The 25,103-nt window shown below is 41.6% G+C and overlaps 2 protein-coding genes across 3 annotated transcripts in view; one reads left to right on the forward strand and one right to left on the reverse strand.

Moving 5' to 3' along the window:
* Positions 1-25,103, forward strand: part of armc1l (armadillo repeat containing 1, like) — a 50,680-nt gene that overhangs the window by 24,140 nt on the left and 1,437 nt on the right. Inside the window, exons 1-6 of one of the 2 annotated variants that reach the window (XM_056295123.1) lie at positions 22,128-22,169; positions 22,609-22,772; positions 22,913-23,004; positions 23,107-23,290; positions 23,866-23,982; positions 24,168-24,242. In XM_056295123.1, the coding sequence (XP_056151098.1) occupies positions 22,620-22,772; positions 22,913-23,004; positions 23,107-23,290; positions 23,866-23,982; positions 24,168-24,242 (621 nt within the window). In that variant the 5' untranslated portion in view covers positions 22,128-22,169; positions 22,609-22,619. Of the gene's footprint in view, positions 1-22,127; positions 22,170-22,608; positions 22,773-22,912; positions 23,005-23,106; positions 23,291-23,865; positions 23,983-24,167; positions 24,243-25,103 lie in introns of those variants that run through there. The other variant, XM_056295124.1, reaches the window with a different exon arrangement.
* mtfr2 (mitochondrial fission regulator 2) lies at positions 10,794-21,464 on the reverse strand. The gene is made up of 7 exons (XM_056295122.1): positions 21,393-21,464; positions 21,168-21,272; positions 14,126-14,250; positions 12,190-12,395; positions 11,705-12,029; positions 11,124-11,304; positions 10,794-10,905 (listed from the first exon to the last, which is right to left on the reverse strand). The coding sequence occupies exons 1-7, from the start codon at positions 21,462-21,464 to the stop codon at positions 10,861-10,863; spliced, it is 1,059 nt and encodes a 352-aa protein (XP_056151097.1). The 3' UTR covers positions 10,794-10,860.

Below are 25,103 nucleotides of genomic sequence, written 5' to 3' on the forward strand. Positions count from 1 at the left end.
TTTGTCTGTGGCATAAATAATGACAATCTGAGGAAAGTGCTATTGCGTGATAGTGACTTGACGCTAACCAAAGCAGTCTCTGTCTGTCAAATACACGAGATGACGGAAGAGCACAACAAGACACTAGCCTCACAACAGCATTATGCTACAAATGTCGATGCAGTCCAACCTAAATTCATAAGAATAAAAAAGCATGATAGAGACAAAGTGGTCAATCAATCAGAAAAATATGTCAAACAGAGCATCGCTAACTGCAACAACTGTGGAGGCAGTCATGCGGCCAAGAGAGACAAATGCCCAGCTTTTGGTCAACAGTGCAACGCCTGTAAAAAATGGAATCACTTTAAAAGATGTTGTAGATCTGTACAACAGGGCCACAACAAGCTAAAATTCAGGAGAGCTGTTCACCAGATTGAACCTGACCAATCTGATAATATTGCTGATGATACATTCTATGTTGATGGCCTAACACTGCAGAAAGAACCACTCCAGCTACACCCGGTGCCAGATCTTCCCTGGTCCACTGTAGCAACAGACATCTTTGAGTGGCGTAATCAGCTGTACCTAGTTTTGGTAAACTCATATTCAGGCTGGTATGAGATTGATCTGCTCCGTGATGCTACATCGGCAACAGTCATCACCAAACTCAAAAGACATTTCTCAGTTCATGGGGCACCACACACACTCATAACTGACAATGGTAGACAGTTCACAAGTCAGCGCTTTAAGGACTTTGCTACACATTGGGACTTCACTCATGTCACGAGCAGCCCAGAGTATCCTCAATCTAATGGTTTAGCTGAGAGGGCTGTTCGCAGTGCAAAACAGCTCATGGAAAAGTCTCATAGAGATGGAAGTGATGTCTTTCTCAATCTGTTAAATCTCAGAAATGTACCACGTGACACAAAACTTGGATCCCCTGCACAAAGACTGATGTCAAGGCAAACACGCACCACTTTGCCAGTCTCAAGAAAGCTGCTTGAACCAGAGATGTACAAGCCACTGGAGGTAAAGGCTCAGCTTTTTAACAAAAGACTGACACAGAAGTTGTACGATGACAGAACGAGCCGACCTCTTCAACCATTGATGGAAGGACAAGTTATCAGAATGCAGACCCCTCAAGGCTACAATCGAACAGGCATGGTAAAGGAGATCAGGAAGGAGCCCAGATCCTATCTCATTCACTCAGAAGGAAAGCTGTACAGGAGAAATAGGCGCCACATTCTGCCGGTTGTCGAGCCTGCTCCAGCACAGCACTACGCAGACGACAGTGAATGTCAGGACAGTGGACATGAACTTAACAACCAGCACACTCCAACAAAAGTGTCACACAACACGCTGGACACTGAACAGTCACATATGAAAACACCTACAGCTGTGCTACCTGCTAAGACAACTGGAAGTCTGTACACAACACGCTATGGTCGTGTCAGCAAGCCAAATCCTAAGTATAAAGATTGAGTCGATTTGTCAGCTCAAAATTTTGAAGGTTATGTCATTTAAGTTAATTCTCTGATTTGCTAAGAGCTGACATTGAGGTCTTTGGGTTTCGTTTCAGGTATCTTCACATATAAAAGACCTTATTTTGTGTTAAAGTATAACTATATGCTTTGCTAAGACAACTATTTTCATATTATTCATTAAAGGCAAATTGTTTTCTTTGCATTTGATAATTCTCACCCTCTGATTATTGAAGTTATTTAATGTATGTTATTTGAAGTTTGTTCAATATATGTTATTCAGCAAGTATTGATAATTGACAACATGGTTTTGTTATGGTATGAGCATGAGCTAAGAAAGGGGGATGCAGATCAGTGACTGTGTCATTGCTGATGTTTATTGAGCCACTGCAGACACCGTACTGAGGAACACTCAGTTATACAGGTTACCGGGTGAGGGCTCGCGAAGCGATAGTGCACGTATGTCGTCTTATTGCATCCTCGTCGTGTTGGTTAATAAACCAGGTTATGAATACTAACCCTGCGTCATTCATGAGAACACGAAACAAGGTAGTTTAGGAATATCATAATCACATCTTAATAAGAAGTCTATACCACAAAATTCCTGAAGATTTTGGACGGAAAATCAAACCAAAAACTTTCACATTTTTTAACAAAACTTTGTAACCATTTTAGTTTGATGGTACCGTTCATTGGATCAAAGTCAATTGCACTCTCACTCTTTAGCATAAATGCGGCGTCCATTTATGAATCCAAACGATCCGCGGAAATACGCGTTTTCGCCAGCCTTCCTTTCTTGTTCGATCTGCGGCCAAAGTCTCTCCCTCTCCACCTTCTCATCCTCGCATCCGCGCAGACCTGCGACTTCTTAGTCATCTTCCAGACGCCATCTCTGTGCTGTCTTTTGACGAACTGTACAATCACCAGGCGGGTCCTGTTTGCCTCTTTCTTCCCCATGCGATGCACAGAGTCCCTACATACTCATCCATTTTCTGGGACCATTCCGGGGCGATTTCTCCAAGTAGCCGGATCACATCCTGCCTGACATTTTCTTCCATCTTCTCCTTCATTCCTTTAATTCTCAAATTCCACCGTCGTTTGTACCGTTCCTATCTGTTAGGGATTGGCTCACGAACACAAAAAGTCAAATTCAAATTGGACACTGGGGCACAGGCAAATACCATTCCAACAAACCTATTTCACTCATTGTTCAAGAACATTGCATTGAAACCATCAGCACATAGGCTCACTGAATACGGGGAAGAGCACTGAGCGTGAAAGGCACATGCCAGTTAAAATGTCGATACAAGGACAGCTCAACGTTGCTAGATATCTACATTGTCGACACCAATGCCCCACCGGTCCTAGAATGAGAACATGTGATCTAAACTTAATCAAAATAGTGATGGCTGTGAATGAGGAAAATGAGGGAACTGTGTTTATTCATTCCACCATCTTGGATCACATACGTGACTGCTCCAATCTCGCGGGACTTGACGATATCACTATCTTATGTCCAGCTGTAAGGTACAAAGGTTATGCTGAATAGCATATCAGAATGTTACAGTCACCTCTACTTGCATCCTCACCATTCTGCTGTCCTCCCTCTCGTTCACACATAGGTATTCCGTTGTGGGTTCCATTTCTGCTCGGGTACAATATCGACTCGGGGTCCTTCGACTAAATATATGACGTCACGGATTATGTTGCTAGCTAGTTTTATAGTTATTTAGCTGTGTTTTTTACAATCCACGTTGACATAGAGTTGGATAGCAAAGGTACGAGGGCCGAAGGCCCGAGCTGCGTCTAACGTCAATCTACTGTTTCCTGCTGTTCCTAAACTGAACTAGCCCCTACCCAATCATAATGCGTGAAGTAGTGACGCCATCTGTAGTCGCAGGACCCCGAGCACATCCGGTAGGGCGAGTAGATCAAATACCGGCACCGTCTTGCTCCTATTGACTTTCATTCCTCTTCTCTCCAGTGCATACCTCCGCCTCTCCAGGCTCTCCTCAGCCTGCACCCTACTATGTTAGAGATCACAATGTCATCCGCAAACATCATCGTCCACGAAGACTCCAGCCAGATCTCGTCCGTCAACCTGTCCATCACCATTGCAAACAAGAAAGTGCTAAGAGCCGATCCTTGTTGTAATCCCACCTCCACATTGAACCCCTTACCAAAAATGAGTATACTTATAGTATATTTTTAAGTATACTTTAAGTTAAGTCCAAGTATACTTACTCATAGTATACTTACTCAGAGTATACTCATAGTATACTTCAAGTGACCCGAATTTAGTATTTTAGCAAGTATACTACAAGTATACTATAAATATAAGTCTACAAGTATACCTGGACTTAACTTAAAGTATACTTAAAAAATATACTTTAAGTATACTCATTTTTGGTAAGGGCATAATCAGACACAAAACTGACATTAATGTAGATGGCTTTGTGGTCTGTAAGTGGAGTTGCCATCGCCATGACTGTACATAAATTCTTAGGCAAGTTTTTAGAAACAAGCCAGCAATCTATGTGCGATATTCTAGACTCGAGCCACCACTGTTGCTCCAAGTAAAACCTCTTGTCAGTGTTAAATTCCTCTCTCCATATATCTACAATATCAGGTCTGTCCATGAACAGCATTAAAGAGGAATTTTAATTAGAACGTTGACATGGGGGCCACCTGTCAACAGCTTCGTCTAAAATAACATTAATAACGATAGAAAGCATTTCTGTAGCAATTAAAAAGAGAAAATGAGAAATGGGACAACCCTATTTTAACGCCGTGTTTGATTGTAAGTCGGGGTGATAATGAACCTGGTAAGGGGATTGAACTATTTATTTATACACAGAGATTCTATAATGTTTTGAAACTTTGTCTGTCTTTCCAACCACACACCTCACCACTGCCACACTTCCCTCATACATATCCTGCACCACTCCTCTGCAACTCCCGACTTCGTCATACAATTTCACATCTCCTCTCTCGACACCCTGTCCCATGCGTTCTCTAAATCTACAAAGATACAATGTAACTCCTTCTGGCCTTCTCTATACCAGGCCCGTAGCCAGAAACATATTTTGGGGGGGGGGGGGTCAGGCAACACTGCCGAAAGCTACCGGTAAATAAAATTCCCACACTGTATACTATAGCCTAATACCCAACCGTACGGTAAATGTCAACGTATTAATGGCCCATAGATAATCATCAATGCATTAATAAATAAAAGTGAGTCTTACCTTATAAAAGCAGGTCCAATCGTCTTTTTTGTCTGCAAAAGATGTCCAGTACCTCTTCCGGCGTCACCAAAATGTCTCTGTGCTTGCTACACATTGGGACTTCACTTGACAGTAAGTACAGCCCAGTGTGTCGCAGAACGTTGACATCAAAAACAGAGAGCCTCGCTGAGGAGAGACGTTCAAAATTAAAAACTCAATTGAGCAACACTGACCATGTTTCAGTCACTGTGGACATTTGGTCTGACTGAAAGATGAGGGGATTCCTTGGTGTCACTGTCCACTGGATAGAGAAAGAGGCAGAGAGGATACAGCTAAAGACTAATCTCTTGGCCTGCAACCGCTTCAAAGGCTCACACACAGCTGAACGAATCTGTGACCAATTTGAGTCAATATGTGATGAATACAACATCAAAGATAAATTGGACTACATTATTAGTGACAATGCTGCTAACATGCGAAAGGCATTCACTGTGTGCTTCCCAGTGAACAAGAGGATGATGATGACAGAGACCGTCTTGATGACCCTGAGCTCTGGTGTGACTTAACCCTGGCAGATCAGCAAACGGTAGATGCTGCTATGGCAAAGAAACAGCGCCTGCAGTGTTTTGCGCACACTCTTCAGCTGGTGGTGGGAGACGGTTTGAAAGAAAAAAAAGTGGTATGTCCTTCTCTTTCCAAGTTATCTAAACTTAGCTCACTGCTGCACACAAGCACAACATTCAAAGATGTGTTTGATAGTGAATTTGGGGAACAGAAAGGCATCCCTGCCACAGTCAACACAAGATGGAACTCAACACTGAGGCAAGTGAAGGCAGTTCTCCAGTGTGATCATCTAAAGCTCTGTGCTGTTCTAGAAAAGGCTGGGCATAAGGAGTTGTCATTTACACCACGAGAGTGGACTCTGTTGAAGGAGTTGGTGGACATCTTGAAGCCGTTTGGAGAAGCAACTGATTTGACACAGGGGGAGAAGGTCGTCACAATCAGTGCAGTTGTTCCATCCGTCTTGTCCCTCAATCACCACCTTGAGAAGCTGAAGTGTCAAGTTCGTTTCCTGAGCGGCCTGGTCAGAAGTCTCCAGGTATCCCTGAAAAAAAGATTTCTTGGGATCTTCATTAACGTGAAAATGGCCAGGACTCAAGATGGGATCACTGTCCCCTTTTCAGACCCAGTCTACCTCAAAGCAGCCGCCTTGGATCCAGCCTTTTCTCTGCTGTGGGTGGAGCCCCATGTGCTGGTCAATCGTGACATCAAGGCAGAGGTGGCACAACAAGTTAAAGGTAAATATTATTGACTTTAATGCAAAATTTTTCCTCATAATCTGATCTAATTGACTGCAACAATAATTACATTTTTCAGTCTAACACTATCACCAACATCAATGGTAATAAGGGCTCTTTTGTTTCTGCTGTTGCTGTTACATGTTTTGCCAGAATTGATCCTGCAAGATGCTGCAGAGACTGAGCAACCTGTGCCTCTGGTTGATGAAGAAGAGCAAGAAGATCTTGGAGAAGGAGAAGGGCTGTTTGCTGCATACCATAAGAGGCAGAAGAAGGATGTTGGGACCACTCCAGCACTACAGCTAAGTCACTACATTGACATAGCCAAAGGACAGGCTGCCCTTTTGTTCTGGGCACTGAACATGAAGACTCTTCCTTCACTCTTCCCGAGTGGCCATCAGAGTCTTGGCAGTGCCTGCCTCTAGTGCTCCAGTGGAGCGAGTTTTCAGCCATGGTGGCATCATACTACGTACATCCCCATCGTGCACAAATGACTGACAGACTTTTGGCCAATTTGATCTTTTGCAAATGCAATGCAGCATAGGGCCCTGACATAGAAAAGCACAACCCTGCTCATTGTTATGTTCATGTATTTGCCCTCCGCCCCCCCCTTCCAATCTCTCTCTCTCTCTCTCTCGCTCTCTCTCTCTCTCTCTCACACACACACTCACATTCACACACACAAACACCAGTCTCAGTCTCTCTATGGATGCATACCAATTATTTTAGCGGTTTAGCCTCCATGTGTGTGTATATATATATATATATATATATATATATATATATATATATATATATATATATATATATATATATATATATATACACACAAAGATGTTTTTATCAAGGGAGCAACAGGAACTGATAGAGGCGTGAATATATTACATGTAGATTTATGTTTGTGCGTGTTTCTATATCTGTGAGGACCGTAACGGAGGATGTGAACACGCTGGAGTGGAAGGAGAGTTTTTGGAAAGTGTGGATATGTTGAAGATGTGAAGACATTTTTAGAGAAAATGTTTGAAAACTAAAAAAATTAGGACTGTTTTGCAAAACTGAGGATATTTTGTGATGAAGACGAACACTTTTGAAGAGTTAGGAAACTTTAATAGAATGCAGATCATTTTTTGGGAGTGAGGATATCTTTTATAAAGTGGTGACATGTTTGAAAAGGTTACACATAGGTTTTGAAAGGAGTTAAAAAGACTGAAAAATATTTTTTAGAAAGTGGTGACACATTTGGAAAAGTAACATTTTTTGGAGGACGGTTTTTGTGATCCTCACTTCATCCAAATACCTGTTTGAGGGTGAAGACATGGTTTTTAGTTTAAGGCTAGATTTAAGTTTTAAGGTGAAGACTGTTTTACAAAAATGAGGATATTTTGAGACAGAAACAAACACTTTTGGAAAGTCAGGACACTTGAATCTTAAAGAAATTTTTCAAAAATGAAGACACTTCCAGAAAGTCTGTGCAGTTTTTCAGAAGTGATAATTCAGATAATTTTTTGGGGAGTGAGGATTTTTTTTTTTAAGTGATGACATGTTTGGAAAAGGTTAAGGCTAGATTTAAGTTTTGAAAGGAGTCAAAAAGACCTGTCTAGTTGAAGGTGAAAACGGTTTTGCAATATGATATGAGATCAATACAATACAGGACAGAAACTGCTGTACAACTAGTTATAGTGCAATATGCTATGGAAATACAATGTCAGCACTTTTTGTGCAAATTACATTTGCATTTGTTTCTTTCAAATGTGTTTGAACAATGTTCTTCCAAAAAAAGGTTTGATAAATAAATACAGATCTTAAAAGCATACATGATCCGTGTAAATATTATTTGTCTGTTGTTAAAAGGACTTGAAACTCAAACGGTAGGACTTGGGACTTGACTTGAGACTTGTTGGTCGTGACTTGGGACTTGACTCGGGTCTTGCCTGTCTTGACTCGGGACTTGACTCGGGACTTGAGGGCAAAGACTTGAGACTTACTTGTGACTTGCAAAACAATGACTTGGTCCCACCTCTGAACGTTAGTGACCAGATCATCTGTAATGTTCTTTTTTTTCTTTTTTGAGTCGGGACACGTTGAAAAAAAAAATCACTGATTTTACGAATATTAACTTTACTGCTCTTGCGTGATTTACAGGTAGCTTTCGGCGGCTCCATTGCTTTTGAAAAGCAAACTATAGATCGACCATTTAGCTAGCATAACCAGTGGCAGGTTGCTTAGCTGACTCGTCAGACCCCTGAGCCAATCAAAAGCGTGTGATTTTATTTGTTTTACGAAACAGACCAATAAGATACATCATGTTTGGAAACAAATTAACTGACAGGTTTAACGCCTGTCAGTAACGATAGATGCAGTGTATGAGTAGGCTAGAGGGGCGGTGACAAATAATCAAAACGATAACTAAATAATTATTGGTGCCATTTCAGACGGGCCGTGGGGTTTCGGGGGGGGGGGTTCAGACACGAAAACCACCTACCTGGCTACGTGCCTGCTCTATACATCTCATTCAACATTCTCAAAGCAAACATCTGTGGTGCTCTTTCGTGGCATGAAACCATACTGCTGCTCTCTGATCGTCACCTCTCCTCTTAACCTAGCTTCTATTACTCTTTCCCATATCTTCAAGCTGTGGCTGATCAACTATACCTCTGTAGTTGCCACAGTTCTGCACATCACCCTTGTTCTTGCCGGTGGAATAATTTAAAAAAAAAAGAATATAAAAAAGTGTGGTGAAATTTTTTTTTAATCTGATAGGTTTTTCTCAGTCAACTTCTGCAATTGATTCAGATACTGCTGGTTTTATTTGCTTTAAAATGAACAAGTTTACCTTCATGAACAGTAAGCACATAAAAAATAACAATGACTACATTCTTATTTGCAAGATTTATTTTTATTGTAATCTGTCCAACAAATTGCACTAAACACTGTCACTCTCATATCACACATCCCCTTCTATAATATGTTTAGACCATTAATTTCAGGACCCATGGGAAAGGATAGAAGGCAAACACTAAGGGGGATGAATATTTCTTACCTTTCAAAGGACATGTAAGATATAGTAAAAGTTGAATACACACATACACACACACACACACACACATACACACACGTGTGCGCGTGCACCAAGTTGTCTCTTATCAGAAGGAATGCAAAATCCATTGAGTAATCAGTTTATAAAAATACTTCACATTATTTTTTCCCGCTGTTTCATGTTAGCGATGGTGTGGTTTGGATTAGCTGGGAAATGGAAAGAAATTAATGAAATGGCTATTGCAATGACATGAGTATGCACTTCTTAAAACCAACATTTCATACAGTCTGTAATTGACAATGTCTACTGGGGCGTTGGTGGAAGTGTGGTTTAACTATGTATGTGAACAAAACAAAATTAAGGAAATAGTTATTAGTGAAAAACAATGGTGATGAACAGGTTGACGGACAAGATCAGGCAGGAGTCTCCGTGGACTATGATGTCCGCGGACAACATTGTGATCTGTAGTGAGAGTAGGGATCAGATGGGGGAGAGCCTGAAGAGGTGGAGGTATGCACAGGAGAAAAGAGGAATGAAAGTCAGTAGGAGCAAGACGGAATACATAATGTATGAATGAGAGGGAGGACAGTGGAATGGTGAGGATGCAAGGAGTAGAGGTGATGAAGGTGAATGAGTTTAAATACTTGGGGTCAACTGTTTCAAAGTAAAGGGGAGTGTAGAAGAAAGGTGAAGAAGAGAGTGCAGGCAGGGTGGAGAAGAGTGTCAGGAGTGATTTGTGACTGAGGGGTACCAGCAAGAGTTAAAGGGAAGGTTTACAAGACGGTAGTGAGACCAGCTATGTTGTATGGTTTGAAGACAGTGGCACTGACGAAAAGACAGGAGGCGGAGCTGGAGGTGGCAGAGTTGAAGATGCTAAGATTTTCATTGGGAGTGACAAAGAAGGACAGGATTAGGAACGAGTATATTAGAGGGACAGCTTAGAATGGACGGTTTGGAGACAAAACAAGAGAGGTGAGATTGAGATGGTTTGGACATGTGTGGAGGAGAGATGTTGGGTATATATTGGGAGAAGGATGCTGAATATGGAGCTGCCAGGCAAGAGGAAGGCCAAAGAGGAGGTTTATGGATGTAGTAAGAGAGGACATGCAGGTGGCTGGTATGACAGAGGAAGATGCAGAGGACAGGAACAGATGGAAACAGATGATCCGCTGTGGCGACCCCTAACGGGAGCAGCCAAAAGTGGTAGTTAGCAGCTATTATTAAAAAATAAAAAAATATGGCTCAAATCAGTGCAACTGAAATAAGGGCAGCAGCAGAGTAAACACACATGAAGTAAAAGTTGCATAGCTTAGCTTACATGAATGTGAATTCCTAGGGGAGAAATTTATTCACCTTACTTGAAGAGGCAAGAAGAAAGGCCACAAAGCACTAGGGGAAAAAAGAAAACATTACGGGAGGCCTAACAATCTTCTCTACATACTTTTTTCATGATTATATAGCTCAAGAGATCTCATAGCAAGTTGCGCTGGAAATGGTGACCCAATTGTCCAACTTAAGCATTAATTTACAGTACCAGAAATTTTATTTACAACAACAAACACTGAACTAACTGCAAGGGGACATTATATTCAAATGTCCAAACAAAACATGGGTACCACTCAAACGTGAGAAAAAAATGTTTGGAAAAATGGAAAAAAAAATTTCCATGTAAGGGTTACACTCTTACACAGTAAAAAAAAAAAACACAAGACAAAAGATGAAATATGACAATGATGATCAATAAATGCAGCTGTAATAGTTTGCTGATGCTCATCAGCGGGCGGTGCCATAGGATGCTGGCATGTTCAACTTGTGGTTGATGACCCAAAGGATCCATAAGGTCACAGTTTAAACCGTCCCTTGCTGCGTCTGGTGTGCCGAGTAAGCTGGAACAGAAGCATCTGGTCAGATGAGACTATCTATTCATTCTAGCTGCTAGCCAGTTGTTAAAATGGCTTACGATATTAGAGACACTGATATTTGGTAAAACTTAAAGGATTCCAAGAAATACATGCTTGGCTTTGAAAAGCCATATTTCAGTAAACTGCTACACATAAGAGGTGTGCGAACACTTTGTGTAGATGTATTTATGTGCAATACTCACCCGAGGAGTCTCTGGACTGCTAAACGGTGAGAGCTCTACTGAATTTTCTTTGTCAGAGGAATTATTGTGGCTATAATGGGCAAATTTCTTCCTTAAGGCTTCAGCGATAAGAGCCGCTGGGTCATTAAACGATGGCACACCCTTGCTTCGTCTCCTGCTGACTGGTGTCCCCCCTGGTGACCTTGGGAGAAAAGAACAGAACGTGTGGTGGGGTGCCAGGGGACACTTACTGAAACAAATACATGAATAAAATGTCTTTATGCATAATCAATAAGGAAATCATAGGTAAGGAAATCACAGAAAGTTGAATCAGTTCATCTGGACACAAAGTTTATTGAAAAGAGGTACATTTCATCACTCATCTAAGTGAACTCTTCAGTCTCAACTGACTGCAGGGATCCCCACCCCACCATCAGTTTCATATGCAAATTGCTGTGACCATTAACTAGAGTTAGAATGGCAATGTGTACCATTCAGAGGATTGGGGAATAGTTGCAATCACAGCATTGTAAGTACACCTAAGTACATCTGTCGCCAGTGAAGAGTAATGAAATGTTTATCTCAAGATCCTTGCAACCTACCTCTTCACAGAGCGCAGTTTGACTTGATTCAAGTCCTTCAGTACATCCAGCATGGAGGGAATCCCTTTAAATTGTGAATCCCTGGTTAGATCTGAGTCCTGGGGCTTGAGTTGACCACTCTGCCCATGCACTGAGGGTTTCCCCTCCTTTCTGCGCTGGCGAATCAGCTCTAATGCAGACACAGGCTCTGCAGAGGAGCTTGGGCAAGGGGGAGGTGGAGGTGGTGCAGGAGGCAGAGGAGGGGTGCAGCAAGGTGTGGAGGTGAGAGGTGGAAGCAGGGGTGGCAATGGAGGTGTACCTGGGGCATTCTGTGAGCAGGTCAGACCTAAGACAGGAAAACATTGAGATGATGACAAGCCATCAAATTGCTTACACAAAGCACAAGTAACAAATATAACACAGTACACATGGGGATGTGTGTGATGCGACAGGAAGCAGAGATGAGGTACAAAACGTCACTTGTGTGCCCATCCTCTTCCTCATACCTGAGGTTGGACCAGCTGTAACAATCATCGCTATCTGGGCTCGTAGTTTCAGCAACTCGTCCTCCAGGGCTGTGATCTTCCTCAGGGAATCTGGATCAGTCTTCCACCCAAGCAACATGCCTCCTCTCGGGAACCGGCTTAGGTCTGGCACTTGTTGTCTTACTGTATGATAATTTACAGTATGTTTCCTTGGAGGCAATTGGTTCCTTAAAAAACAACAACAAAACAAAACAAACAAACCCAAAAAACCCCAGGTTATTTAATTCTGTTGCTGGGGGGAAAAGGTTCCAGGCACCAATAACACATCCTTAACACGACTTTTATCATGCTTAAAAGTCAGTACTGGAGTTTTTGCCAATTTATAGTGACTAGCAACATTTTTATAGCTTTTTTTGTTTTTACACGATGTTTTTTATTTTGTCAACTTTACTTCTCCATTGTTACCCTATAAGTTCACCTGTATTACCTCAGATTGCCTTTTTTAATTTATTTTTTTTACTTATTCTGACTGATTCAGCTTTGCTTCTTCTGCCACATTTGACTACCTTGGGGAATACTTCAAACATTATACACTACATACATACTAGTACTACTATTACTACTACTTTCGGCTGCTCCCGTTAGGGTCGCCACAGTGGATCATCTGTTTCAATCTCTTCCTGTCCTCTGCATCTTCCTCTGTCACACCAGCCACCTGCATGTCCTCCCTCACCACATCTATACACCTTTTTGGCCTTCCTCTTTTCCTCTTGCCTGGCAGCTCCATATTCAGCATCCTTCTCCCAATATACCCAGCATCCCTCCTACACACATGTCCAAACCACCTCAATCTTGCCTCTCTTGCTTTGTCTCCAAACCGTCCAACCTGAGCTGTACCTCTACTATACTCGTTCCTAATCCTGTCCTTCGCCACTCCCAACAAAAATCTTACCATCTTCAACTCTGCCACCTCCAGCTCCACCTCCTGTCTTTTCATCAGTGCCACTGTCTCCAAACCATATAACATAGCTGATCTCACAACCATTTTGTAAACCTTCCCTTTAACTCTTGCTGGTACCCTTCAGTCACAAATCACTCCTGCCACTCTTTCCCACCCACTCCACCCTGCCTGCACTCTCTTCTTCACCTCTCTCCTGCACTCCCCGTTACTATGAACAGTTAACCCCAAGTATTTAAACTCATACGCCTTCGTCACCTCTACTCCTTGCATCCTCACCATTCCACTGTCCTCCCTCTCATTCACGCATATGTATTCCGTACACTACATACATATTAGTTTCCTTTATCAATCCTCTTGGGGAAATTCTTTTACTGTAAATTAACCCATCCTAGCTGTGATCTGTGTAGCTAGGAGCAGTGGGCTGCCACCTTCATGCTGCGCCCAGGAACCAACTCCAGTTCTCTTCCCATTGCCTTGCTCAGGGGCACAGACAGGAGTATAAACCCCAACATGCATGTCTTTTTGATGGTGGGGGAAACCGGAGCACCCGGAGTAAACCCACCACAGACATGGGGAAAACATGCAAACTCCACACAGAGGACGATCTGGGATGACCCCCAAGGTTGGACAACCCCGGGGTTTGAACCCAGGACCATCTTACTATGAGGTGACAGCGCTAACCACTGGGCCACCGTGCCGCCCATACATACATACTTCATTATTAAATCCTACTGGACAGCAACCATTGAAATGAGCAAGATTCTGTGGACAAGCTATTGTCATAAATATGCCTGCAATAGGAAGGATAAAAAGAAAACACATTTGACTGGACGCAAATCTTTATGATTGCAGTTTTCAGCTTATTAATTACATTATTATTCATAGCACAGCATAGCTACTGGTAACCACTACTGACAAATAAATGGACAAAAGGATCTGGGCAAAGCGGGAAACCTGTGGATTGTTTCCTTATGTATTGTCTAAATGTATTCTTACCTTATCTTAGCAAAGCTATTCCCCTCATCTTCAGCCACCCACATTACATCAGCAAATGAAGGGATGGTGGGTGTATCCATGGTAGTGTCGACACATCCAAAAGGTCTATAGGTGTGTAGAGGGATCTGATGATAAAACATGATCGAGGAGAAATGGGTACAAGATAAGAGTTGACTAAATGACAAAAATAAATGTCATCACGTTTATTGTTTTAAGTGAGACATATTGACAACGATCAGTAGTCAGAAGTAGGAATGTAGGGAGAAATGGGGGAGGGGGGTTGCATCACTGCCGAATGTCTTTTCTGCTGTGTATGTTAGTGATACACAGGTCAGGGTTTTTAATATCCGCTTCCATCTGACTCATCATGAGAGCCAATTCGCACCACTTGTCCCACTAAAATATGCATTAATTAACCACCTGAACCGACCTGCAAACCTTCAAATTTAGCCTCGGCTACAGCACAGTGAGCAGTGTTGTACTATTTTGTTTTTGGGCTGTTTGCCCAGCATAAAACACTGATTGCAAGGCATAGCCTATTGTATATTAGCCTAAGAGCGTCTGCGTCTAGGCTACTAAATAAGCAGACGAATTTTTCCAAATGGTGTTCTTTATTGCACTTTTTGGTGAAGCCACAGCCCTCATTTCATTTTTAACATGTGCCTGCACATTGTTTTTAATGACAATAAATTGAATTTAATTGAATTATTGTTGAATAGCAGCAAAACACCTATCATTAAAGACATGAACTCCATCTCACACACACCTCTTCTGACAAAAAAAAAAAGTTTTGGCAGTGTAAACAAAAGCTACGGACACCACATTGGGAAAAAACTCATAGGTAAAGCCTTAACACTAAAACACATGCATTGGCCAAAACCATGATCACAAATTGATAATAAAGCTGTGTGTGTTTGAGAAAGAAAAGTGACAGAGAGAGGGAAAGAGAAGGTTGTCTAGTAATGCACAGCCTAGTCTATTGCACACAATTATTCTGTAAGTTATTCACAACTTACTCGTAACGCTGATTTGTCACATTTTGACCCGCCCGACTGAACCCATCTTTTCTACTTAGCTTACCTGAACCTGCCCGACCTGCACATCACTAGTGTATGTCACTTTAAACCTGACAGCATTTTTTGCCTCTGACTAGCAGACAACAGCTGAGCAGTAATCCTCAATGGTACCCCCCCCCCATGTTCATGTGGCTCATTTCATCTTTCTAGGTTTTTGTATTTTTTATGCTACTTTTTTATGTTATATACACCGATAAGCCAAAACATTAAAACCACTGACAGGTAAGTGAATGGCATTATCTCATTACAATGGCACCTCTCAAGGGGTGGGATATATGTATTAGGCAGCAAGTGAACAGTCGGTTTTTGAGGTCGATGTGTTGGAAGCCGGAAGAATGGGCAAGTACACTATATTGCTCTGTTTGTGCTGGGTCCCCCAGCAATATGGGGTCCCCTGGCACAAACAGAGCAATATAGTGTACGCTGTTAAGTGCCGGGAGGATTGCTGTGACTTGACGAGATTATCAGTCCTAGTAATCACAGCAAGTTGAATCAATTCATCTGGATCCAACCTTTATTGAGACAAACGTTCATTCAATCAATCGATTCATCACTCATCTAAGTGACCTCTTCAGTATCAACTGACTACAGGTATCCCATTCTTATAAACAATACAGTGACATAATGACCGAAAACAATTATCGGTTTCATATGCAAATTACCGTGACCATTAACTAGAGTTACAATGGCCATGTATACTATTCACCAAGGATTGGGGAATAGATATAAACATAGCATTGTAAGATGGTGACAGATGTCCTTTTAGGTCCCCCGGCACAAACAGAGCAATATAGTGTACGTTATTAAGTGCTGGGTGACTTGTATACATCAGGGGAAACCAAACAGACGCTGGCCAAGAGGATGGCACAACACAGGAGAGCTAACGCGTCAGGCCAGGACTCTGCAGTCTACAACCATCTACAGGCCAGTGGCCACTCTTTCAAGGATGAGGATGTGCACATCCTTGATAGGGAGGAACGCTGGTTTGAACGGGGAGTCAAAGAAACCATCTATGTGAAGAGGAAACGACCATCCCTGAACCGGGGGGGGGGGGCCTAAGAGTACATCTGTCGCCATTTTACAATGTTTTACAATGTCTTACAAAGATTACAACAATTCTCAAATCCTGTGTGACTAGTACACATTGTCATTGCAACTCTAGTTAATGCTCACAGGAATTTGCATATGACACCGATCCTTTCAGGTCGTTATGCCACTGTATTGTTTGTAAGGGTGGGGATATCTGCAGTCAGTTGAGACTGAAGAGGTCACTTAGACGAGTGATGAAACATATGTGTCAATAAATGTTGTGTCCAGATGAACTGATTCAGCTTTCAGTGATTTTCAATTATTTATTTTTTCTGGGTAGCTGCGTCAATGTAAATGTTTAGTTATTAAATGTATGTTCATTCTATACTGTTAAAACCTCAATAAATATATCGGAGGAAAAAAAGAATGGCAGAGCTCAGATCCTGTGGAACTTCAAATTCCAGACTGACAAGCAGGTGCTGGCTAACCAACCAGACATTGTTGTGGTCAACAAGGAACCGAAGACAGCAGTAGTGATCGATGTAGCAATACCAAGCGATGGTAACATCAGGAAGAGTATGAGAAGCTAGAGAAATACAAAGGGCTGAAGGAAGAACTAGAATGGATGTGGAAGGTGAAATCCACAGTAGTCCCAGTGGTAATAGGAGCACTAGCGGCCGTGACCCCCAAACTGGGAGAGCGGCTCCAGCAGATTCCAGGAACAACATCTGAGGTCTCTGTCAGGGAAGACTGCGGTCCTAGGAACAGCTAAGATACTGCACAGAACCCTCAAACTCTCAGGCCTCTGGTAGAGGACCCGAGCTTGAGGAAGACACATACCACCCGAAAAAAGGGTGAGAGGGAGATTGGTTGGGGTCTGTGTTACCAACAACTGTCAACAGTACTGTATAAACACACACACACACACACCGGTACAGTATATATAAAAACACATATAACCCAGGGAGGGTTGCGTTAGAAAGCGCATCCGGCATAAAGCTTTGCCAAATCAAATATGCGGCTCATAAATCAGATTTCCATACTGGATCAGTTGAGGCCCAGGTTACCAACAACCGCCACCAGTACACACACTATATAACATTGTTAAAAGAAACACTCAATGGTAGGGAAAGTGCTCAACAAATAAGGAGCAAAATGATGATTGCTTATGGCATGAAACAGGCTTGTACTGTCTCAAAGAATTTACCTGACTCACTGGAGATATAGTATATATATATATATATATATATACACTACCGTTCAAAAGTTTGGGATCACCCAAACAATTTCGTGTTTTCCATGAAAAGTCACACTTATTCACCACCATATGTTGTGAAATGAATAGAAAATAGAGTCAAGACATTGACAAGGTTAGAAATAATGATTTGTATTTGAAATAAGATTTTTTTTACATCAAACTTTGCTTTCGTCAAAGAATCCTCCATTTGCAGCAATTACAGCATTGCAGACCTTTGGCATTCTAGCTGTTAATTTGTTGAGGTAATCTGGAGAAATTGCACCCCACGCTTCCAGAAGCAGCTCCCACAAGTTGGATTGGTTGGATGGGCACTTCTTTGAGCAGATTGAGTTTCTGGAGCATCACATTTGTGGGGTCAATTAAACGCTCAAAATGGCCAGAAAAAGAGAACTTTCATCTGAAACTCGACAGTCTATTCTTGTTCTTAGAAATGAAGGCTATTCCATGCGAGAAATTGCTAAGAAATTGAAGATTTCCTACACCGGTGTGTACTACTCCCTTCAGAGGACAGCACAAACAGGCTCTAACAGGTACTATTTAATGAAGATGCCAGTTGGGGACCTGTGAGGCGTCTGTTTCTCAAACTAGAGACTCTAATGTACTTATCTTCTTGCTCAGTTGTGCAACGCGGCCTCCCACTTCTTTTTCTACTCTGGTTAGAGCCTGTTTGTGCTGTCCTCTGAAGGGAGTAGTACACACCGGTGTAGGAAATCTTCAATTTATTAGCAATTTCTCGCATGGAATAGCCTTCATTTCTAAGAACAAGAATAGACTGTCGAGTTTCAGATGAAAGTTCTCTTTTTCTGGCCATTTTGAGCGTTTAATTGACCCCACAAATGTGATGCTCCAGAAACTCAATCTGCTCAAAGAAGTGCCCATCCAACCAATCCAACTTGTGGGAGCTGCTTCTGGAAGCGTGGGGTGCAATTTCTCCAGATTACCTCAACAAATTAACAGCTAGAATGCCAAAGGTCTGCAATGCTGTAATTGCTGCAAATGGAGGATTCTTTGACGAAAGCAAAGTTTGATGTAAAAAAAATCTTATTTCAAATACAAATCATTATTTCTAACCTTGTCAATGTCTTGACTCTATTTTCTATTCATTTCACAACATATGGTGGTGAATAAGTGTGACTTTTCATGGAAAACACAAAATTGTTTGGGTGATCCCAAACTTTTGAACGGTAGTGTATATATATATATATATATATATATATATATATATACAGTGGTGTGAAAAAGTGTTTTCCCCTTTCCTGATTTCTTATTTTTTTTGCATGTTTGTCACACTTAAATGTTTCAGATCATCAAACAAATTTAAATATTAGACAAAGATAACGCAAGTAAACACAAAATGCAGTTTTTAAATGAAGGTTTTTATTATTAAGGGGGGAAAAAAATCCAAAGCTACATGGTCCTGTGTGAAAAAGTGATTGCACCCTAAACCTAATAACTGGTTGGGCCACCCTTAGCAGCAACAACTGCAATCAAGCGTTTGCGATAACTGGAAATGAGTCTTTTACAGTGCAGTGGAGGAATTTTGGCCCACTCATCTTTGCAGAATTGTTGTAATTCAGCCACATTGGAGGGTTTTCCAGCATGAACCGCCTTTTTAAGGTCATGCCACAGCATCTCAATCGGATTCAGGTCAGGACTTTGACTAGGCCACTCCAAAGTCTTCATTTTGTTTTTCTTAAGCCATTTAGAGGTGGACTTGCTGGTGTGTTTTGGATCATTGTCCTGCTGCAGAACCCAAGTGCGCTTCAGCTTGAGGTCACGAACAGATGGCCGGACATTCTCCTTCAGGATTTTTTGGTAGACGGCAGAATTCATGGTTCCATTTACCACAGCAAGTCTTCCAGGTCCTGAAGCAGCAAAACAGCCCCAGACCATCACACTACCACCACCATATTTTACTGTTAGTATGATGTTCCTTTTCTGAAATGTTGTGTTACTTTTACACCAGTTGTAATGGGACACACACCTTCCAAAAAGTTAAACTTTTGTCTCGTCAGTCCACAGAGTATTTTCCCAAAAGTCTTGGGGATCATCAAGATGTTTTCTGGCAAAACTGAGATGAGCCTTTATGTTCTTTTTGCTCAGCAGTGGCTTTCGTCTTGGAACTCTGCCATGCAGGCCATTTTTGCCCAGTCTCTTTCTTATGGTGGAGTCATGAAGACTGACCTTAACTAAGGCAAGTGAGGCCTGCAGTTCTTTGGATGTTGTTGTGGGGTCTTTTGTGACCTCTTGGATGAGTCATCGCTGCGCTCTTGGGGTAATTTTGGTCGGCCAGCCACTCCTGGGAAGGTTCACCACTGTTCCATGTTTTCGCCATTTGTGGATAATGGCTCTCACTGTGGTTCGCTGGAGTCCCAAAGCTTTAGAAATGGCTTTATAACCTTTTGCAGACTGATAGATTTCAATTACTTTGTTTCTCATTTGTTCCTGAATTTCTTTGGAGCGCAGCATGATATCTACGTAGCTTTTGAGGATCTTTTGGTCTACTTCACTTTGTCAGGCAGGTCCTATTTAAGTGATTTCTTGATTGAGAAGAGGTGTGGCAGTAATCAGGCCTGGGTATGGCTAGAGAAATTGAACTCAGCTTTCCAAAGATGTGATAAACCACACTTAATTTATGTTTTAACAGGGGGGGGGGGGCAATCACTTTTTCACACAGGGCCATGTAGGTTTGGATTTTTCTTTTCCCTTAATAATAAAAACCTTCATTAAAAAAACTGCATTTTGTGTTTACTTGTGTTATCTTTGTCTAATATTTAAATTTGTTTGAAGATCTGAAACATTTAAGTGTGACAAACATGCAAAAAAATAAGATATCAGGAAGGGGGCAAACACTTTTTCACACCACTGTATATATATATATATATATATATATATATATATATATATATATATATAAAACGTTTTTCCCCCCGAAACCATCAATGGTGTTGTAAGTGCTCAACTAATGAGGAGTGGAATATAAACACAGATACAGGAAAAAAGTTTTAATGCAATGCATTAAAACTTTTTTCCTGTATCTGTGTTGCTATAAAGGGCTACATATAAAATTTATTTATTTGTATAGCCCAATATCACATGTTACAAATATACACACTACTCACATCTATTTATATTACAAACTGTTAACTGTGCTTTCTCTAGATAGAAATTATGACACAATACTACACGTTTCTTATATAGCTATTTGCTTTTCAATTTCCTTTATAAGTACTGCATTTTCCACACTGGCACCATTTGTAAGGAATTAGTTATTTGTTCATTTTTGTTTGCTGTTGCTGAAAACTGAAATTTCCCCACACAGATCAACAAATTGTACTGTATGTTTAATTGAATCATAAATGTTGATATGACGACCAAGTGATGAGGATCAACCTCCAGCAAGTATAACTGTTTAGAGGACAATATTTGACAACTGCATTTGAATTTGGTCATATACAGTACTCATTAGTGCTGTTATGAATGTGCACATCAGTAAGTTGAGCTACTTATTTCATTTGACTTTTTTGTTTGTAGCATTTGAATTGGTTAAGGAGCCTAGACGGAAAAAAATCATTTGACTTTATAGAAGTTTACCGCTTTCTATTATTGACAGCCACTACTGAGACACTGAGCTGTTTTGAGGGCAATAACCCTGAACTGTTTGAAATGTCACTTATACCTGAAGGCGGACACGAGGTGTTGGTGAGAGAGGGAAGTTGGTTCCAATCATCCGTACAATGCTACGATACTGTCCACACAGCGGACTGTCCCAGACTGGAACCAGCTAGGGACACGGAGGCACAGACACGCATCAAGTGTTAATAATACGGTCATAACATTGATAGTGCAATAGACGTTATAATATGCATCATCCTCGCCCAGACATGCAGTTCTGTGAACTTACTACATCCGGAGGCACTCCGAAATACTCCAGGACGGAGCGCAGAATGCCCAGAATGTCCTCTAGTAGAGACATTAAAAAGAGTATGGGGGGTTCTCTTTCTGCTGACTTAAAAAAAAAATCAGTAATGCTCAGCACAGTTGCTCTCTGCACCAGCAGACATCAAGGGAAAAGATGCAACCTAGTCACATCTCAAAAGCCTGGGGAAAAAAAAGAAAAACACAAACGCACTTTAAATGTGTAGTACGTCATGGAAAGTCGAGCGGTTTCGTCATTTTCAATTTCCTTAAAGAATAGTAGTGGATTATCATACCGTTAAACTAGTAAACCCGGTGGTGGTTAAAGGACAAGTAAAAGCAACTGGCACCACAGTACTTCCTTGTGTTGGACGCTGCGTAACCAGCATAACACTGGAAGCATAAAAGCCGTAAAACGTGCACTGTGACCAAAAGTGGAAACTCACTGTGTCATTACTCTCATTTTAACATGTTTTTGTCGCTGAATTTGTCCACAACGACCATCGCCAACAAATATCTCCACTTGCTCGGCTCTGCACTCACGCCGTCCAGGTAGCACGTCTGTGCAGTCAAATAAAGCCGCACTAACAAACTGCGCTGTTATTGGCTGTCATGATGATTGTGCTAACCAATAGGAGTGGGCGACCGTACGGGGTGACCGGCGGCCGTTCAACCAATGGCGCTTCACGAAAACCCCCACTAAATTTAATTTGTGTCTGTACGAGCCAACTCCACTCGGTGGCAAGCTAACAGAGTGGCTTAAGTAAGTATAAAGAAGTTATATCGTTTATGGACTTTTAAATTATTATAAAGCCTTTCAGAATCACAATTTCTCAAAGCGTTAAGTAGATGGCTGAATTAGAAGTTTAGTTTAGCCAGCCGCCAAGGACGCCAGTTAACGTTCCAACGTTAGATAGCTCATGCTAGCTTGACTAACAGCCTTCTAAAGCGTCAGCCATTGCGATGCGACAGAGACTAACTAGCCTGTATCATGACTTGGAAGTTATCCTGAATTCACAGCGTCATCTATTCATCGCAAAATTATTCGTAGTGGTTCATACTTTTTGGTGACCCCCCCCCCCCACAGACACACGAACCAATTACGTTTAAATCAGAAGTTAACAACGGCAAGCTGTTAGCTATCGCTACGTTAATGCTACAGTTCAAGTGACGTAGTAATCGAATTTAAATTTCTGTTTCAGAACTGGTGAAGATGATGGATGCAATGTCAGTAGTGTGTCAGCTGCGGGACCTGGCCTCTGAGCCGCAAAACCGAGGGGCAATAGTTCAAGACCAGGGCTGTCTTCCTGGGTTGGTCCTCTTTCTGGACCACCAGGACTCAGACGTGTTGTTTGCTACACTACAAGTGGGTTGAAGAAAATTATGTCTTATGCTGTTTGCGTCCTTGAACAAAAACAAAAGTCTCAAATTAACATTTGCTAGCTGCTTGCACCTATTTATACAACAATATCACATTAGCCCCTCACACACTCCTTGTGTTCCCAGACCCTGCGCTACTTGGCCGAGTTATCCTCCAACATCCCAAGCATGAAGAATGAGCTGGGTATGATGGTGAGCCTTGAGAACCTGATGGAAAGGTAGTGGAATTATGTTAGCACTTTTTTTTAGTCAAAGATTACATTCATTTGTCAATGATGTTCACATATGTTCTATAATTGCTTTTTTTTATTTCAATGTAGGGATGGTCAGTCTGTTGACATCACAGCCTTGTCTAAGGAAGTATATGGTATTCTGAATACACCCGCCACTCCTGTGTGCTACACACCAGAGAGGGAAAGAAGAAAGAAGCCACAGTTCTTCATCAACTCTACCAACAAGAAGGCCAAGTCTGTCACCCTTCACATCCAGGGACTAGACAACACAGTGAGTTGGGGTAACACACATGCAGAGGTATCAAGCAAACTCTTTCCAGGGCATACACAAAAAAACATCTTGATATACTGTACCATAGAGAAATCAAGGGTAACTTTTTCGAGTTTCAGCCTTAGTGGACCCCTTGCAGTGAAAGATTTGTTCTCGAGTTGGGTCTCTAAACTGAAATATTTTCTTAGAAGGTATATGTGCCAGATGAGTCACAAAAGTTATGCATGCTAGAAAGTTATGATCCAAGCTGGCCTTTTTTTATTGCAGGGTATGTAAATTTACTGCACTGTGTACCTGCAGACTGCTCTCAGGAACTTAAAATTTTTAACGCCAAGTAATTAATCATATTCATCTGTTGTTTCAATTATTCAGCCTCCAACCAGGGAGATTTTAGACTTGAAACAGGTGAATGTAATAAACTACCTGACAAAATAACAAACCAGTAACCAACAGCCAGATTGAGAACCACTGATGTGCATGATTTGATCTGTTTATCAAAAAATGTTTGCCAGATTAATCAAAAATGAAGATAATTGTTAGTTGCAGCCTTAGTGAACCGTTAATCCCTTTTTCAGGACCAACGAGGTTTGTGTGAGGAGGCCCTTCTTAAGGTCAAAGGAGTGATCAGCTTCACCTTCCAGATGGCCTCCAAAAGATGTACTGTCCGCATGCGCTCGGACTTGTCCACTGAGGTGACAAAATACACACAATCATTTTCAAGTTGAAAGTCTGCCCTTGACATTCTGCATTTGTTGTTTTGCACTGTAAGTCATTCAGTACAGTTGTTTACAAATCTAAGATGTGACAGCTCACATCATCTCTGAATAGCAGTCAATAATCCTAGTCATTATCTTCCCTCTCTGGTTATATTTCACAGAGTCTTGCCTCAGCAATTGCTGCCACCAAGGTGTTGACAGCCCAGCAAGTTGTGAGGAACGAAACGGGTGAAGAGGTGAGTTTGAGGGTTGTGGTGTGAAACACGTTTTTGTTGTCCATCTGTCAGGATGGCCGAGCGGTCTAAGGCGCTAGCTGGTATTCACATCTCAGTCTCCCCCTGAAGGTGTAGGTTCAAAAGCCAGTTCTGTCAGACGGTTTTGTAACACTACTGCCCCTTTGCCTCAGTCATTTATACTTTACTCATTCAGACTATTTTGTACACTTATAATTGAATAGTAACTTGCACATTGTACATAGATATCTATCGGGATATACCTTCTGTATACTTGCGTATACTCAAATTGCATTGTATTATTTTTGTTATTATTATTCCATTTCTCTTGTTGCAGTTTTCAATTTACCAAAGAATCATTTCACTGCTTATTGTACTTGTATGTGAAGCATGTGACGAGTAAACCATTTAATCGAATTGAAATGAAGAACGTCACCTGAATTCCAGTTGTGACAAAGGGGAGACGTAAAGGGAGGGGAGAGGGGCTGTCAGGGGGTGCAGTGTGTTGTGTGTTGTGGCCAGAGAGGGTGAGGTATGAAAGTTCACTTATCAAACCTGCCGTAAAACTAATTTAGATTGTCAGTCGTTGGTTCCCTGCAGTGTGGTGGGATGGTCTCCTGTAGTTGGTAATGTCATTCAAACCTCTCCAGACTGATGCTGGGTTGTTGGCAGAAAACCTGTTTTTCAGCTTTTCAGAGCAGCACCTTTTTGCCACTCTGATCTCCTTTGTGAGTGTATTTCTCACTTTGTTGTACCGGATCCTAACTCCACTCCTGTAGGCGTCCTCTTTGGCCTGATGAAGCTGCCTGAGTTTTCCTATGAACCAGGGCTTATTGTTGTTGAAGGTACAGAAAGTTTTGGTGG

The sequence above is a fragment of the Lampris incognitus genome, chromosome 15, assembly GCF_029633865.1.
Source record: "Lampris incognitus isolate fLamInc1 chromosome 15, fLamInc1.hap2, whole genome shotgun sequence".
NCBI classification, from domain to species: domain Eukaryota; kingdom Metazoa; phylum Chordata; class Actinopteri; order Lampriformes; family Lampridae; genus Lampris; species Lampris incognitus.